The sequence below is a fragment of the Centrocercus urophasianus genome, unplaced genomic scaffold (genome assembly GCF_019232065.1).
Source record: "Centrocercus urophasianus isolate 14NV4802_14NV808 unplaced genomic scaffold, USGS_Curo_1.0 seq_11, whole genome shotgun sequence".
Classification (NCBI taxonomy): Eukaryota; Metazoa; Chordata; class Aves; order Galliformes; family Phasianidae; genus Centrocercus; species Centrocercus urophasianus.
This window is the reverse complement of record NW_024884253.1, coordinates 89100965-89119529: the sequence shown is the minus strand read 5'-3', so window position 1 is coordinate 89119529 and position 18565 is coordinate 89100965. Positions and strand designations below refer to the sequence as shown.

Below are 18565 nucleotides of genomic sequence, written 5' to 3'. Positions count from 1 at the left end.
TAGTTTACCTCAGTATTTTAAACAACATTATACATTTTATTGTTTAGAAAACATGATGACATTGCAGAAAAATAAAATAAAATTTGTATTTAACAGCACAAACATTTTACATAATGGTATAAAAAGTCTATTGGGAGCCTGGAGGAGGGGAAAAGGGGAACAAAACCAACAAAAAATTACTACTCTAGAAAAAGTAAAAAGCTAAAACAAATTCCAGAAGTGTAAATCACAAAGTTTTAGCTGTTTCAAATACACAACTGTGTACCTTTCACAATAACAGTCACAACTGAAAGTTTTTATATTACCAGTCCTCCAACAGGCCAGTCTGCAAGTTAAACTCAATCATAATAAATTGCAAAATTCATAAGTATGCAATTACTGGTTGCTTTTAGATGTTCTAAAAAGCTTTTTTTAAACATCTAACAGTTCATCTTTTATATTCAATTTGTGCTTAACGTTTTTTAGTTCTGACATACTGAAACCCAGCAGCACAGATGGTTTGTGACTATTTATTGCCTTTAAGCATACATTTCTCCTTTTTCCAAAGAATGATGCAACATCAATTTTCCAAGCATACAGCAGTGTGGACAATAACTGCATCTCTTTTTTTGAAGGATATGGCCTCACGTGAAAATAGTCTGTCAAAAACTGTTTCTGAGTTTCATACGAGCTGTGATCATACTGTCTGGGATCTACTGCTAGAACACGAAGATCCTCACTCGAAATTTTCTTTATCTCAGTCCTAATACCAATCTTCTGTCGTTTTAAAGGCACCAGCCCTGAATACAAGTCATCTTCTGGATACAGAGCTAGTCCCGTACTCAAGCTTAGTGGCTGCTGTTCCTTATTCTTTTGGTCTTCTGTAACAAAGCAGGTGTCAGACTGCTTTCTCTTAATGACAGAATCATGCTTTTCACCATTCACGAACAGCAGCTCTTTCTTCTCAGTACGCTCAAGCTGCATCTTCACACTTGGGTTGCTGTTTTTGGGAGCACTTCTACAACGGAGCAAATGCACAGCAATAGCTGTTAGAGTCATACTTCCAGTGTACACGCCACAACAGTGGATGCACTTGAAAGCTGGAGACTTTAAAATTGTATGTACAGTTGGCATAACGTGATGCCTCTCTTTCAAATGCATTTCATAGGTTTCCTGGCTAATAAACAAACTGAAACAAAACGGACAGGTGAACACTTTGTTGCATCCATTGTTCAATTCTGCTGCCTGAGGTTTCACTTTGATGTAAATGGGGACGAGCGTCCTTGAATTTACTCCAGCGAGCACTGCCAAGTGTACTTCTCTTTCACCAATGTCTTCTTCTGGTAACACTGTACTGAAATCAAAGTGGGGAAACACCAGGTCACCCTGAGCCTCATTACCTAGCTGAAATCCTCTGTTGCTGTAATCTGCATGTAACTGCTTCCTGCCACTGTGCGTAGATTTATTGTGTTCCGCAAGGCTTTTTAGGTCGTGGAAAGTAACTGTGCAAAACAAGCAAGCTAAACCATGCATCAGGAGATGTTTCATTAGCTCTTCCTCACAGAGAAAGCATTTACAAGGGAAACATCGGACCGTCTTCTCTGTCATCCACCTCAGAAAGGGTGCACAAGCTGCAAGTTTGTCAGGTTCCTGGGCTTCCTCTACTTTTACTTCACCATGTTTGTGGGCCACCTCCATATGCACCTCATAGACGTTCGATGGAAAGAGCTCGTTGCAAACAGGGCAAATCTTCCACTGCTTCGCCTTTCCAAGGGTCTCACTTGTTTCAGAATCAGGCGGGGAAGCTTGTAATGATATACTCTGAGTTGTTAAAACCATTGGAGGAGAGGGTGCGCTAGCTGGTGACTGAGATAACTGAGTTACTGTCCCAGACTGCATCAGCTGGATAGGCACTTGTGGTGGAGTTCCCACGGTCACTCCACCACCAAGAGGTACAGGCAAAGTAACTGAAACCGGAGCAAGTGTGTAGGTAGGTATTCCATTGAACTGCTTCCCAGTTGGAATCAACTGCCTAAGTATAGAACCTGCAGCCAAAAAAGTCGCGTTTTGAGAAACTGCAGATCTAACCGACTGATTTACTGGGATAACGGCTGGGGCAACAGGTTGATTAAGCTGAAGAAAGCCAGGCCTGACAGGCGGTCTGACAGGAACAACTCCAGACACAGCAGACTGATTAAGCTGTAGAACTCCTGAAGCAACTGTCTGAGCCACGGGAAGGACTGCGGGACCGACGGGTCTGTTCACACTCTCAGCCGAATGGTTAACGGACAGAACTCCTGGTGCAACTGGCTGATTGACAGGGCTGACAGGCGGAGGAACAGGTAATGCTGCAGCTGCAACTGGACCATTGACAGCACCAACAGACTGATTAACAGGAAAGAGTCCAGGCCTGACTGGTTGATTAACAGGAAGAACTGCAGGGGCCACAGTTCTATTTAGGGTCCCACCAGAATGGTTCAGAGGAACAGCCCCAGCTGTGACAGGCTGCTTAAGAGGAAGCCTGTGAGAAACAATGAGAGGTTGAGAAGGAGACGGCTGAATAGTAACGTTATTCTGACCTACAGGAAGGTGACTGGATACCAGGGTAACATGTGACGGGGTAACAACTGGAGCAGAATTTGGATGTGGAACGCTACAAGAGGCACTTGGAACAGTCAGTGATGCGACTGTATTCTGACCTATTGGCTGCACCACTGTCTGGTTTTGATTATTCTGTGGGAACGCAAGTTGGATACAAGCTGGAGCTGAGATGGAACCTGCTGGGGCCACAGGAGGACCTAAAGATGGAGTGGCTACAGGTACACTTTGGGGAAGCTTTGGAGCAATCTGCATTTGTTTCACAAGTCCTGGTTTCTTAATATGCTCTGAAATTACCGACCGAAGCTTGTTCTCTAGGTCTCTGTGTGTTTCAGCTGTCAAGACGTGATACATTAAAGAATCTTGGCTGTTTGCAGAAACATTGCATTTTTTACAGTAGTTCTCAATAGAATTCTCTTTACTTTCATCAGGTCTCTGGCCAAAATACGTACTTATTAAGTTTTGAAAATGGTTCATCAGCACGTGCTTCTTCATGTTATAATATAACGTGTCGGTGAAGTTACATTTTAGACATGTAAAGTTAATGATGTCACTCCTGAATTGTTTCATGCCATCCAAGATGCTAACTGTATAGTTCTGTATTCTCTTGTTAGATGAATGAAACATTCGGATATGTTTCCCCACTACTTTTGGCTCAGAAGCAAACACACATTTTGGGCAAGGTACTACAAGCTCTTGATCCATTTCATCTTCATGGTAACGGTGCAAATGATTCCTCAATGAAGTAAGTAATTTTGATGAGAACTTGCATAAACTACAGCAGTACGGCTTTGTTCTGTATCTCTGCAAACAAAACAAGAAAATCCACTTAGAAACTTCTGGTTCCTGAAACTTGGATTTCTGTTTGAAGTCTACTCTATCATCTCTCAGAAATAACTTCACAGGATGTATAGCATGTATCCTCACCATTCCACAGAGACCTGCTTATCGCTGAGTAGCGCACTTGAAGATGACATAAAGGAGAAACATTTGTTACTGTTTTGCTCCCCTGTATTTTATCAAAAAGTCTTACGCAGGTTAATTTCTATTCCAATTCACAAAATCCTGATTATGAAGCCATTTAAAGATGGGAATCACAGAACAGGATGAGAAGAAGTTGTACTCCACTATACCCAGGAGATAAAGTCGAAACAGGTAGGAACAGCAGTCCTCTTAATGCAAAACTATTAAAGCTTTGTTTAGTCAACATGGTCATCTCGTATTTATTTGAAGAGAAAGGAGAAGTGAGAAGTAAGGAACTTTTTAATTTTGTTTTTCTATGTATTTCAACATCCTACCACTGGCTGAAAAGTATTTCCCCCAGCAAAGTCCTAAAATACTAAACTATTATGCTATTGGAGAGTCAGATCACTAACAGAAAGCAGTAAGAATCCCTTTTATCGTAAGATAGCAATCACCTCATAATCTCAACACACTGGGCATCCTATTACACTAACGCCTATAAGAAATTTCATCTGGCATGCTTATTACAGACTCTTCCCAGAATTACTGTCATAATAAGCCTGTCTTCCACTTAACAATGATATACTCCCTCAACAGCATTAGTTTTCATACATTCATGAATATCAATTGCTCCTGCAAGCGTATACAGACTTTTCTAGCTATCCACACTTCCTAGGAAGTTACCCCTGACTTCTAGTAATTACACAGCCAGTCACAGCAACATCTAAGCAACAAGCCTGCACTCCAAGATCTCATGGAACACGTTTATGAAATGTCATTTCAGCTTACTGACCACTGTCACTTACAAAATCACATCTAAAAGCAACAAGGAGCTGTTCCACCACTGAAGCATCCAGTCTAGCTCTATCACCCACATACATGCCCAGCACACTTAAGAATCGAGAATCTATGCAGTTATTTGTTTTGCCATTTCACATAGCCATGAAGGTATCACCTACTAGCAACACTGAGAATCTATGCAGTTGATAAAGCAAAACCAAGAAAATCTAACCTCCAAACTCAAAAGATAAAGACACTGCTTGCCTAAGGCTGCTGAAGCACATGCTGGAAAAGTATCAGCAAGTAATTTTCTGCTCTTACATTCGTCAGGCATCTGTTCTCAGCTGCTGGTAAACTGCACTGCATCAAGTCAGAATAAGCATCAAACTTGTCTTTGGGAGTACACTGGGTAGGAGAAAAGCCACCAACACTAGAGAGCTAATGAAGCATGGAGCACTATTAAAAGCTCCCCTCCTCTTCTGAAGACATCAGGTGACAAACTGATGTTACTGCCTATTTTAACTAGCTGTTAAAGACTTAGAAAAGCTTATATGCCTTTAAAAAAATTGGACCAACGCACCCCATCACCACCACTTTTCATTTGTATCTCTCCCTCTCAACTTATTTCCTTGTAAATAGAATTACTTTCTATAAACAAAGTTTCCTTGCTGTCAAATATGGATAATAGGGAAGTACATGCACTTCTAGTTAGGACCAGTGAGAATACTACTTCACAACTAAGTGGTCCAAGTGCTGAATTTGCTACTCTGCAGTAAAGATGTTTTTACTTTTTTATACAAACAAGCATTGCAGTATACCACTAAGAACCTGCCCCAGCACCTGCAGACAAGCTCTGGGTTAAATTATGTTTCAAGCCTTTCTCAAGCTTCTTTTTTTTTTTTTCTCTCTCTACACACACAAGTCTCAGCTGCCTTCAGTTTTTGGAAGTGCTTCTAAAGCCTTCTCCTTCTTAAAGAATAACATCTCAGTTGTAAGCAAGTTTTTGAGAATAGAAATTCTAGACTACTTCAGAAAACTGGCACATCTAAAAGTTTGACCAACACAACACTGAACTGTACAAATAGAATTTAAAAAATCTTACCAAAAGCATCTAGGAAAATGTGACTGATTCCACTCCAAACATACTCCAGAATAAAATATAACACTTTGTTTTAGAGTCTCAACATTCTCCACAACCTAGAGACACAACAGCCTCTAAAAGCCAAGTTCTTCTGGAATTACTAAAATCTCTGTTATTATTATTCTTAATCACACTGGTAGACACCACAGACTAATTTATTTGGGTAGCTTCTCCAGACTCCTGAATTTTTTGATGCAGCTCAACTTTTTTTCCCTTACTGAAGCAACTTTGGAATAAAACATCTTAAAGGATCAACTTCTTTTCTCTCATGTGTAGGCAGCATGAAGTGAATAATGCAGACCAAAGAAACAAAGCTGTATGAAGAAAAGACAGGCACAAGTTCTGTAAACGGAAGACACAGCTTGGCAAATGGGATCAACATCAAATCTTAAACCTACAGATCCAAGTTTAGGAAAGAAAAACTAGAAGACAATCCTTAGTGTTGGAGAGATCACCTTCTACCAAATGAGCCTGGGTAAGTCTGAATGGCATTGGTCAGCCTGTATGTTGAGGGCTTTGTTAATAATTGCAACTCTGTACCTGTGGCCTCCATTCCAGTTTTAAAAACGGTTGATGCAGATGAACTTCCGTCAAGCCACCACAAAACTATTCTAAGTCACTATTTACCAGGATGAAAAGAGGATGCCTATTGCTATTTACAAGTTGCTGAGGGCCTTCCTCATACAAACAGCCAGGAACCTTGAGACTTCAGCAAGACTCAGAAAAGACTACCTTCATTTTTGTGGGTATAGTCCTGTGCTTTACTTACCGCTTTCTATTATTTTATATTCCAGCAAGTTTCTGAGATACTTTGTTTTGACCATCTCAGCCCTGTCTTTTATGCAGATTCTCAATCCACACAAAGTCCACCTATACATAAAGTAAAACATACTGTCTAATGAAAATTAGACACACAGCTAATGAAAATCTCAACTAAACCTACATTTATCTGTCCGGTCACATTCTCATTATTCTGTTTTAAAAAAAGTATATTATATAAAAAAGCATGTCACAACTTCATATAATGTGAGGATACAGTTGTAGAAAACTGGCATGACACATGAAATACTGATGTTCAGGACTTAAACACTCCAAACAGCACACAGAATTGTCCTTACAACCTGCAGCATTACAGAAAAAAGAGGCAATGGAAGATTATTCCTTAAACACTATTTAGAGAATAAATACTAGAGCTGATATATTTTAGTTTTAGCAGGACTTCTGCAATCAGTAATATTCAGCAATTCCACATGCACATCCACTCAATTTCAAAGGCACATACCTTCCTCTTGCCCACAGACTCCCAAGGAGAGACATCACTCCACGAAGTGTTGCAGAAGTATTTTTCACCTGGGTCAAAACTTTTAAGACTCTAAAATCAAAATAAAGCACACAAGAAATAACCTGCTTTGGTAGGTACAATTTGGTCTCAATTCAAAAACAAGGAACAAGAAAACAAGATGAATGGCAGTTCATGCAGCATTAATACAGAGGTTTCAAAACTCATTTCAAAGAAATTATTTCTGACTCCTGTTTATTTTACCTCAATTACTAGCTGATAACTGCCTCATGTAACACAGGCATTCTGAACGCTCTACTGTTACTCAAAACAAGGAAATTGAAGTGTTTATACTTTATTTCCCTCGCTTCTAGCCAAGTTCACAGTGAACACAGATCTTTTCTGCTTCTACCTTCCTCCTCCTTAACCTGTAGTATTTCAGCATCTATTTCCATGTATTTACTTACCATAATTGCTTACTTTGTAGCAGGTATTTCAGTGTTAATTCATGCTATTATTACGCTTTTAACTTGCAAAGACATTTGAGAGACTTATTTCAAAAGAGCAGCAGTATTTTCTCAAGTTTAAAAGCAGCATTACAGCATCACCACTGCGTCTGCAACAACCACATCAGAGTAAGCTCTCCTTAGAGCATTCCTCTAATCAACTCTATCACAACAACCTGAGTGCAATGAAGAGTTCCCCTCCGTTTTCATGGCAAGGAAAAAAAGAAAACTGCTGATTGCTATGCCTTTCCCAATACCCTATGTCAGCTTCAGCAGTACACCAGTGTCTTAGAACACAGACCACAAATCCAGGCTTAACCTACAGAAAATTAACATATTTCTCACCTCACCTTCCCTTCCAGTTCACACTTACTAAGATGCTTAGAAAGAGCATTATGTTTTCAAACGTACACCAAAACCCACTGGAACAACAGGAGCAGGTAAAGGCTATTTAAGGTTAGCTCACCTTCAAGAGATGCTGAATTTATACATCTTCATAGTCTGAAGTTAAAAAAAAAAAAAAAAAAAAAATGTAGCATTTACAAGCAAAATAGAACACATGGCCAACAAGAAGAGAAGAAAGGAGACTCAGACGCAGGTCAACAAGGCTACTTGATGCAGGCTGTGTGCGCTAGGCTCCTGCCTGCACTGCACTCATGTGAGCACCATTATCTACGCAACAGAGAAGCAAGCATGCTAGTGGTAATATATCAACAAAATTAAGTTTAGGAAGCGCATTCAAATGTACAAAAACCTTTCTAGCTTCTGCAGCCTGCACGTCTCTGCAGGGAAAATTCTGCAGTTCTCAAGGCAGCAATGAACAGAGCCCTGCCACTTACTGCTGCGTAAGTCCCTCTACTCATCCTTACACAAACGCTCCGAGAAGCACACAACTTTTCTCTTACTCTGGAGGTAACTGCTCTTTGCAATTCCACAGCCTTACAGGACATAGTGTTTTTCTTGTAAGTGCTTGCTACAGAAAATAAAGAGACAACTTCACAAAGCATTCATTTGAACACACTGGAATGCATTTCGTAGAGTGGACAGGAAAGCTTAAATATGTTTTACTTTTGGTTTGAGTGTTCTCCATTAAGAAAGGCTCCTAGGATTGAATGCCAGACTCATACAACCCCAATGCACGTGCAAGTCGGCCTAGGCCTTCTTGATGAAATGCCCATCTCGTACAGAGAAATTCTTACCACTGGAATAGGCTTGACATCCCAGAAGCAACACATTACACTCTTTCCAGGTTTATTTCAAGAGGGGAAAAGGATAAACAAGGGAGTAAAACTAAACTGAGAAGCATGATAAATCAAGTACCTCAAGGTGAATAAAAAAACATTTTTGAAGAGAAAAACATTTCAAACCTGAGAATTGCTTTCTTCCCCCTATCATAACTAACTTTTCCAGAACAGATCAAAGTGCCCAGAGTTTAAATGAAGGCTTATACAGGAGGCCACACAGTATGCTAAAGCTAGAAAGATTTACCCAAAGGAAATCCTCTGACATTGCAGTTTAAGTTACTTTGACATTCAAACATAGTTTAACACAGAAGGCAGATGTTTGCTTCCTAGTGAAGAACAATTAAGAACTTTTAGCTAACAAATAATCCTCCTCTCTGGTCAACCTACCAAGAGTTACCACATTGTACATGAACATTCCTTCATTTTCCTCAAGCTGTCATCCATTATCATGTCTTACTCAGAGCGTTTAAGACCAAATTTTAAGACCAGGCAAGAAGCCAAGCCTGTATCATGTCACTTCATACCATTTCCTCAATTGTTCTCTCTTCTCAAAAGCACAAAGTCCAGAAACCCACCTTAATATTCAAAGGAGAAAAAAAACACCTTAAGCTACTTCTCTATTAAGACAAACATCCCTTCTGTAAGAAAAAAAGAGTCACACCAAATAAACAGCCCTAGATTGTCTGGAAAAAATAGATTTTAAGTTATGAACATGGCTGAAGAAGAACTACTTGATATTTTTGGGCCCATATTTCAGTGTTTTCCAGAATGTAAACTTGCACACAGATGAGTTTTTGAAGGGTTATTTACAAAATACAGCACAATAAAAAAAAAAAAAAATAAAAACACCAGGCAAATATACTTTCTGAGCTCTTACGTTCACTTACATGTAGCACTGCTCAACTGCAACAACCAAGAATGTTCCAGATTTAGATATGCACGCAGGCCTTAAGTGCTTCTTCAAACCACTTACTTACACATGCTCCCAGAACACCCCAAGAGACAACAGCACCCCTAGAATGAGTGATTTCAGTACCATCACACAGAATTAACCCCAGCCCTTGGCTACAGTCAGTGTCAAGTCACGAACAGGCCAGAGCCAGAAAAGCTTGTGCTCTGTAACCAAGTTGCTATCTTTATACTTTTTCCCACTGCTGGGAGAAAAAGTATTTAAAAAAAAGCCTCACTTCCATCTGCCAAATGATGTTTGAGTGTCCCTGGCTCACCGTACAGTACTTTCTCCAATAAGTGGTAACAACAGTACTGCGCTCACTTTGCCTCAGCATACTTGCATATGCTTTTAAAAATACAGAACTGAACCACAACTCAGCAAGTCAAGTTTGATATTTTTTCCTGGTGACAAGTTTTAAAAGCCTGCAAAAGATTTGGATATAATTTTTAGAAATTACATTTATTTGTATATCCTTCAGAGGTTTCCTCTTGAACCTACTCAAAGCAATTGAGCTCCATTATATCAAGTCTTCCACTGCTTGTAATTTCAAAAGAACAAAATTACTATGTAACATACAAACAGCATTTCATATACAAATATACAACACACATTTTGTATGTTGTACATATGTATGTTATGTATAATACATTAGCACATACATATACAAGCAGCTGACTAAAGGAGCATTTTACTGAAGTTGTATCATTTCTTATTGGTGCAATTATTACAAGCAGAGAACACACAGCACCACCTGTAACATATTTTGTTGGGAAACGAAGCTTCTTTCAACATCATGTACCAAAAAAATCTAAGTTCCACTTCTAGCATTTAGGCACTCAGACTTAAGCGATCCTTCAACTTAAAGTAGCCACTTTCTCCTCTTTACCTCATCATAAAGACCTAGGCCAGAAGAACATCACATATACAATAAACAAAGTATTTTTAAAGGTTTTCTTCCAGCCCGCTTTACGTTACTCGAAATACTTTACCTTCAGCAATTCCCTGCAGCTGTCGAGCCCAAGTTCCACAAGAATGCCTTTCACCCTTTTGCGAGCCTTCCTGATATTATCAAGATTTTGAACAGGAATTTGAAACATTTTGCACTTTTCCTGAAAAGGAAGTTAAAAAATGGTGTCATAATTGAATACAGGCACTTCACATTTAACAGTATTGAAAAATAAAATGTCAAAAATACACTGGATAAATAACAGCAAAAGCCTTAAACCAATTACTCGTATGATCAGTCAGTAGATCACTTCCTTCCTCCTAAGGAACAAAGTTGGGTGGAGCCCCTTGGTTTCTTCTATCTAAACAAACAAGTCTCTGTTGTCATCTCTCTTCATGTTTAGATGGCAGCTATGGTGTACAAAACTTGGTGGTTTTGCAGGTGAAAGTGAATATAAGAATTTCACTCTTTTAGGAAAGGGGATTATCAGCACCTTTTGCCTTGAACATCACAGTGCCAAGGTGAAACAATAAACCAAATTATAAAGAGAGGCATCTCATGTGTATGCTTTAAATACAACTGCTAGTTAAACCCAGGTTTCTCTTCCCCCCCCCCCCCCCCCTCCCCCCTCCCCGTGGATGGACAGCTGCTTCCATAAAGCACAAAGTAGGCTTCTAGAGTAATGAACAACCACAGCTGTATGACACCGATTGCTAAATTTGCTGGAAAAGGACAAGTATTTGAAATATGCATATTTTTTGGTGTCCTCTTCTGAAGTCCAAGTTTCTTTATCACCCTGAACTAGACTAGAATTTGAATTTACACCCTATTCCACTCCTTCCTAAAAGCTAGCTGGAGATGAACAGATGGAACACCTCATTCAGATCAGATCACAAGAAGACAGAATATCTGCGGGTGGTCACCCATTTAAGGGCCGATGCACAAGGTGCCTGTCTGTCTAGAACTGGCACGTCCAACCTACCGTCAGCAGTGCAGCCACCTCCTGCCCTGCACGATCATGACAGCAGCTCTTTGTGGCCCAGCCCTGGGCACACATCCATTACTCAGCAACAACCAAACTTCAGTGTGATATTAATGCTGCCACAGGGCACAGCGCAGACTAACTTCAATTATGGTGAATAATGGTATGTTTGCAACAGCAACAAAAAAAATATTCACAAAAAAAATCAAATATCCCAATTTATGCCAATATTTTTTTCCTTGAATGATAATTTATGTTCAAAATATACAATTCATACAATTAAAAGTTTATATTTATATAATTAAAAGTAATAATTGAAATTATTATAAATAAAAGTCAAAGAACTCACATGCTATTCTCCTCTTCTTCTCCCCACAAAGGAAAGGTGTGTAAAGAAAAACAGAGAGGGAGCCCCATTGGACAGATGCTAGTCTTGTCTTCTAATCTTTTTTATTGACAAGAAGTTTGGAAGACATTGTGATACCACCAGTGGCGTGGGTGAGAACCTACAAAGAAAGAAATAAACCACATTATCATCTAGTCAGGCATTCTACCATCAAAATCCAAGAAGTAAAATAAAGACTTAAAGTCCTCTTCTTAAACCAAAGCCAACTTGGATTTGCCATCTCCATTAACGCTTTATTACCAGTTTCTCCCTGAAGGCAGGTCATAGCACCAACCTCAAGATCCACTTCAGACAACAGAGCTGACAGGATGCCAGCTCAGCTCAGTCAGAGGGAGCTGTGGTTCCATACTGTAAGTTTCTGGAAACAGCTCCTTCATCTCAGACCTTTAACTTACTACTGCTGAAGCTGAAGCAGACATTTTCTGACACAAGCCTTAGTACAGAAAAGTAATACACAGTACATTACACACATCTATCTCAGCTTTTTGTTCTTTTTTTTTTTTCTTTTGAAGACCAGCAAACTGTCTGAAATAGAAGTCGTCATCTAGAAGAAAGACAAAATAACAACAATGAATTTTGGGTATAGAGGACTTATTTTCCAGTTCTCAAGCAGTTGATATTCAATCCAGTGAGACAGAAGCCTCTGTACCACGTACAAGGTTATTCAGCTGGTCTTTACACAGACTGCTTAGCAGTAAGAGTTTAAGTTCTCCACCTAGTTTGTTCTGTATCCACGAAACACACCAACACACTACCATGATGGTCATGAAATTTCAACTTCCTGAGCTCAAACCTTTTAATACCCAGATTACTATATAGTTTATTATCCATACTCATTTTATACTCATTTCTTTTGTGATCTGAACATCCTTCAAACCTTAGCACGCACACAGTTTCTATGCACATCGCAGTCAACTTTCCATTGGTTTGCATGCCGTTCCTAATGGACAAAATTCAACACGAAAGCAGTAAAATTAAATCTGAGCTACTTTTGATCAACCATGTTACTGAAAGTAAGTTTATCTCTAATAACTTTCAACTGAGGCTTCTAAAAGCTTGGTAACACACCAAGTTTACACAGAGCACACTGCATAAGGGAAACCCCCTAGAAGTTAACAGCATGATAAAGGAATCCTTGCGGCAGCTGATGTCCCAACCCCAACTCATTTCATACAAACAGTTCTAAACAGGCCATTCAGACATTGCTCAGGCATTTTATCCACCAGTGTATTCCGACATCCAGTGTTCAAACAGGTACAACTCCATAACGATACACACAACTGGAAGTGTTACACAACACTCACGGTTCCCTTCAGTTCTGTATTTCTTATACTCACGCATAAGACAGAACTACATTCATCCTTCCAACAGAGATCACTACTGCAGCTCTTCCCCTTCCAGTAGCACCAAGTATTTTAGTACTAACAACAAAGTAACTGTGTGGACAGCAGTCTAATCTGTCAAAGACAAACACTGGTCATTCACCAAGTAACTATGCTTGTTTCACATTAAAAAGAAGTGGAAATGTCTGCATTTCAACTCTTTGAAGTGGTAAGTCACCACAAAAAAACGGAAGCTCCCACTTGCCTTCCTTTTACACCTATTTCTTAGAACAATTCTCATTCTCAGTGGCAGAGACCTCTGGACAAATCACAGCCAGGGTACCCAGTGCCTTGCCTGTTCATGTCTTCAAAACCTGCATGGACAGATTTAACATCTCTGGGAAACCTGTGCCAATTAACACAGTGAGTTTTTCCCCTTCTATCATTCAGTACCATTCTAGCTTGTATTCATGTGGAAGCAAGACAACTGCAATCCAATCAAATACGGAGTTGGAACAGAGCTGGAGCAACAACCTTCCACATGCATGCATCTCCACTAAAATCTGAAACAATAACAGATGAGAAGTTACTAGAAAACTAATGAGGACAGATAGAAACCCTACTAGAAAATCCAGAGAGGAGAAGGCTGCAGTATGGCCCTTTTCAGACACCAGGATCTGCACAGAAACTGATACATAGACCTGCTGTCAGGACGCTGGCACTCAGTAGTCTGAAGGACTGCTTACAACAGCAGGATTTCAACACACCTGCAGAACTTTTTATAATATCTGCGTTGGAAATTCAATCAACTTTAGTATTTGTACTTCCTCGTCTAATAAGCTGCTTAATGAGCAACTCTGGGAGAAAATTTTGAAGGTTTTTTGTTGTTGTTGTTTTGTAAATGAAGACTGTTTGAGGGTATTTGGGTTGCAAGTATTTTGAAAGGTTTATTTGCCAACTTATATTTCAGTGATTTTCAGAGCTGACAAATAGTAATACAGAATTCTTAATTTTCATTTGAATAAATTCATTTAAAGTTGGTAAGTCAATTTCATTAAGAAAACAATAAAACAACTTCCTGAAAATTAAACGGCAGTAAGCAACAACTAATGCTCAAAATCTGAAGAACAAACATAAAAATGCAGCTAGGAAGACAAGCACACCAAGAAACTGCCTAGAGGAATTTGAGAGCAGCCTGGGCATGGTTTTACTTCCATCACTTTTGTTTCAGCCAAGTACCACTCTAGGAGGTATACAAGCCCGCAGAGAAATCGTACCCATTTATCCGCTCTAACATCTTACATGTTGGGCAGATGGTTCCATCTCCAGGACATTTATCCATGCCTCCTGAAATAGAAGATATTCATGGCAATCCCAGATACAAGTAGAGACAAAGAATTCATTGAGAGCGACCCTGCAAAGGACTCGGGTGTCCTGATGGGTAAAGGTTTGACGTGAGCCAGCAGCATGCTCTTACAACCTAGAAGGCCAACAGTATCCTAAGCTGCATCAAAAGAGGGATCACCAGCAGGAAGGCGACTGTCCCCTCTACTCTGTCCTTAAGAGGCTTCACCTACTGTATATGTGCAAGCTTGAGGCCCACAGTACAGGCGGGATGTGGAGCTGTTAAAGCAGGCCCAGAGGAGAGCCACTAAGATGATCAGGGGGCTGGAGCACCTCCCCAATGAGGAAAGGTTGAGGGAGTTGGGCTTATTTAGCTTGAAGAAGAGAAGGCTTCTTTACTGTAGCCCTGCAGAACTTCAAGAAAGATTACAAGCAGGAAGGGGGACTGACTTCTTACGTAGTGTGATAGTGACACGGGAACAGTTTTAAACTAAAAGAGAAGAACATTAGGTTCCATGTTAGGAAGCAATTTTTTGTTCAGGTGCTCGTGAACCACTAGAATGGGATGCAGATGCCTCATATTTGAAGGCATTACAAGGTCAGGCTGGATGCAATCCAGGACAGCCTGATCTACTGGGTGGCAGCTCTGCCCATAGCAGGAGGTTTCTAAATAGACAGTCTTCAAGGTGCACTCCAATCCAAGCCATTCTGTGTTTCCTCAAAATTTGAGATGGCTTTAACCTTATGGAGAAAGGAGTGCTGTGGTTTTGCTTTGCTTTAATAAAACTTCCATGAAGTCACCTGCTATTGTTACGGTTCTTCTTACAGATAACAAAGTCATAAGTAAGAACACTGGATATTTATTACACATAATTTGTCTGAACACCGCTAGAAATCTGCTCTTCTTGTTCAAAATCAAACAGAAGATCTATTGAAAAGAGTATTAAGATTTTCAGAATATAGATTGGAGATCCCAAGAGTCACCCTGTACAAATATTTTATTATAGTTATTTAAAACTTTAAGGAGTTGAGTGCATCTTTGATTACAGAAGACAATCAAAGAAATCAACCTCCAACACAACATTACATATCACAGCTGGTGGAGAGCTGTATGTAACTTTTCTAGTACAAAACTGAGCTGCTGCAGCAGGAGTCAAACGCTTATAGTGCTCTGCTTCTCATTTTGCACGCATGCTATTAACATGGACATCACAGCTCCGTGGCAATAAAACTCTTTCAGATACCCATATTGCCTGTTAGTAAGTAAGTGTTATCACCCAGAGATCTTGCAGCACAACAAATCAGCTCCTTACATACACGATCACCTGGGCAGACAGAAGTTAGAACAAAACAAAGTCCCAAACAACAGTGTAGGAAACGCCAAACACACGGCATTAGAACCGCAGTGGAAAGCAGTGATTTCTAGCTGCAGATAGCAGACAAACCCGGAAGCCCCTCCTGCGGTCATCCCCACTGCAAGCAGGGCACAGGGAGATGCTCGTGACACGAGCAGCGGCTCGACATCACCGCTCTTCAGTTTCACAAACCGCCGCCGGAGCCTTCCCTCAGTCCCAGCAGCCGCACCGAGACGGAGCTCCCCAAATCCTCAAACCGTTCTACGATCGCAAGACCTTCGCCCCGTTACATCCCCGCTGTCCTTTACCCCGCGAAGAGGAGGGAACGGGGCTCCAGCAGCGCGAGCGGACGAGAGAACGAGGCCGCTTCGTTCCGCACCGCCTCCCCCTCGCAGCCGGGCACCGCCGCGTCCGCTCGGCCGCCCCGCGCCTCACGGTGCCGTACGCGCGCCGCCGCCTCAGTCCCGCTGCACTTACCCGTCCGGCCTGCAGGGGGAGCCCGCCTCGCCGCCGCCTCGCCGCCGCTCCCGCCGGCCCGGGGCCCCACGCTACGGTTCGTGGGGCCGCACTACAGCCGCCGCAGCCGCGCCGTACCCGGCGCCTCGCGGCTCCTCCTCCTCCGCGACCAGTACCGGCACCACCAGCACGACCGCCACCGGCACCACCGCTCCCTCCTCCTACTGGCTGCCGCGCTCACTCCGTGTACCGCGAAGGCAGCGGCGACACCGGCATCGCTGGGGCCGCGTGCAGCTCAGCCTCTAAATGCAGCGCCAGACACCCACCGCCCAGCCTGCGCCCACTCCTCATCCACAGCCAGAAAGAGAAAATGGCGCCCGATTTACCCCAGGAAGTGACGTTAGGGCTTATTTGCATGCCATGCAGCCAGCCAATCAGAAGAGACTTTGGTCGAGGCTCCCATTGGCCGCCCAGAAGAAATGGGCGGGGCTGGGGGAGGGGTCTCAGTTTCGAGGGGCTCACCTGGGCCCTTGTAACCTGACCTCGTGCAGTTCGCTGCTGGGGGCTCTGACGTGGCCTGGAGTCGTGACGTCATCCAGCAGACCGGATGAGGCACCCCGTGCTCACCCAGAACCTTCTCCTGCTTTGCATGCAATGATGAGAGGTGCTTCATTGGCCTTTGCTGGGGGCTGGAGGCCCCGCCCCCCTCCAGCAGCCAGTGGAGCCCTGCAGCCAACCTTCGTGTTGGAGGAGGCCTCACCTGGCACCTCCATGGTGGTTCCACCTACAACCCTAGCACTTCTCCAAGCTGGTGGCCGTCCTAGCACTGAAGCTGAGCTGGAGTTTCAGGTGGAGAAGCCCAGGGAAGCCCTCTGATAGCATGGCGCTGTGCTGACCCTGTTCTGGGCACATCAGGACATATTTCCCCACCTCTGCTGCCTTCCTGAGGCCACTGTCAGGTCCTCCTCTTCCCTACATGGTTGTCCTGGCTCTACTTATCCTCTTAATCTCATCTCCGAAGGATTCACCAAGTACCTACTTCAAACAAAGTTCTGTTAAGTGTTCACTGCGTGAAGTAAATTCTCACCTCGTGGAAGCAAATGGAAATTTTGCTTTTGGCCTTGTTAGCCATAAATTTCACCGCATGTCTATGTGTAGATCTTATGCAGGTCAATGTTTTGGCCAACTCTCATCAAAGCCTATGAAAGTTACACAGACTGAGATCATCTCAAAAAGTGACACTAATAAAGTTGACGTCTAAGACAATTACCCTGTTGTTTTGCTTTTTTTTCTACAGTAGAGACCACAAAAATTGTTTGCAATCAACACTAATAAGTGTATTGAAACATAGTTACTTGTAAAATGTTTTGTATGATACCCTTCTGGTATTGAAAATCAATGTGATCTATTTTATTTTTTCTTATATACAGTCAGTAATGGTGTAAGTAAGTGAAGACTTGGAAAGTTTAATGCAAAAAAAAATGGCAACCATCTTTGAGAGATAAATTATGTATTGTAGACACATGACCACAATATTATAAAAAGTTACTATTCAGTGTCAGGAGTTACAATATGTCCTAGTTAAAATACATATATATTTTTAACAAAGTTATTAGCTGCTGTCTATTAATTAATAAATAATGAAATATGGCACTGTAAGAATGAAAATGCCTGTTGTGTCTGGCATAATCAAAAACATTAAATTTCTTTTACAACAAAGTATCACCAAACAATTACACAGCATTTTGAACAATCTTAGAATCATTTAGTTTGAAAAAAAAAAAACAAAAAAAAACAAAACAAACCTCTGAATGACCAACTCCAATCATTTCCCTGGCACTACCAAGTCTACGACTAAGCCATGTCCCAAATCGCCACATCCATGTGTTTTCTCAATACCTGTAGGGATGGTGACACAACTGCTTCCCTGGGCAGTCTGCTCCAAAGCTGCACAACTGTTTCAGAGAATAAATTTTTCCTAATACCCCAACTAAATCTCCCCTGATGCAACTTCAGGCCATTCCCTCTTGTGCTGTCAATTGTTGCTTGGGAGAAGAGACCGACCTCCACCTTGCTGCAACCTCCTTTGATGTAATTGCAGAGAGCAAGAAGGTCTCCCCTAAGCCCCTTTTTCTCTAGGCTAGATAACCCCAGTTCTTTCAGCCACTCCACATAAGACTTGGTCTCTACACCCTTCACCCTTCAATGCATGTGTTAAAAAGATTAACTCAAATTGAAAAAAAAAAGTTTACTCTTACTTTCATATTAAAGAATCAAAGAAGGGTTGGTCTTGGAAGGGACCTTTGAAGGTC

General features: G+C 41.4%; 1 protein-coding gene across 1 annotated transcript; it reads right to left on the bottom strand.

Moving 5' to 3' along the window:
- ADNP2 (ADNP homeobox 2) lies at nucleotides 1-16329 on the bottom strand. Its single transcript, XM_042840085.1, has 5 exons — nucleotides 16275-16329; nucleotides 11720-11876; nucleotides 10432-10551; nucleotides 6744-6833; nucleotides 1-3381 (listed from the first exon to the last, which is right to left on the bottom strand). Exons 3-5 carry the CDS (start codon nucleotides 10537-10539, stop codon nucleotides 412-414), a joined length of 3168 nt encoding a protein of 1055 aa, XP_042696019.1. The 5' UTR covers nucleotides 10540-10551; nucleotides 11720-11876; nucleotides 16275-16329; the 3' UTR covers nucleotides 1-411.
- Nucleotides 16330-18565: the final 2236 nt, after the last annotated feature.

Bases quoted from the DNA above. Each gene is read 5' to 3' on its own strand.
- ADNP2 (XM_042840085.1), bottom strand. From the start codon at position 10,539: ATGTTTCAAATTCCTGTTCAAAATCTTGATAATATCAGGAAGGCTCGC. The intron at 6,834-10,431 runs GTAAAGTATTTC...TTTTGATTTTAG, and splicing joins GCTGCAGGGAATTGCTGAAG to AGTCTTAAAAGTTTTGACCC. The intron at 3,382-6,743 runs GTATGTGCCTTT...TTTTGTTTGCAG, and splicing joins AGTCTGTGGGCAAGAGGAAG to AGATACAGAACAAAGCCGTA.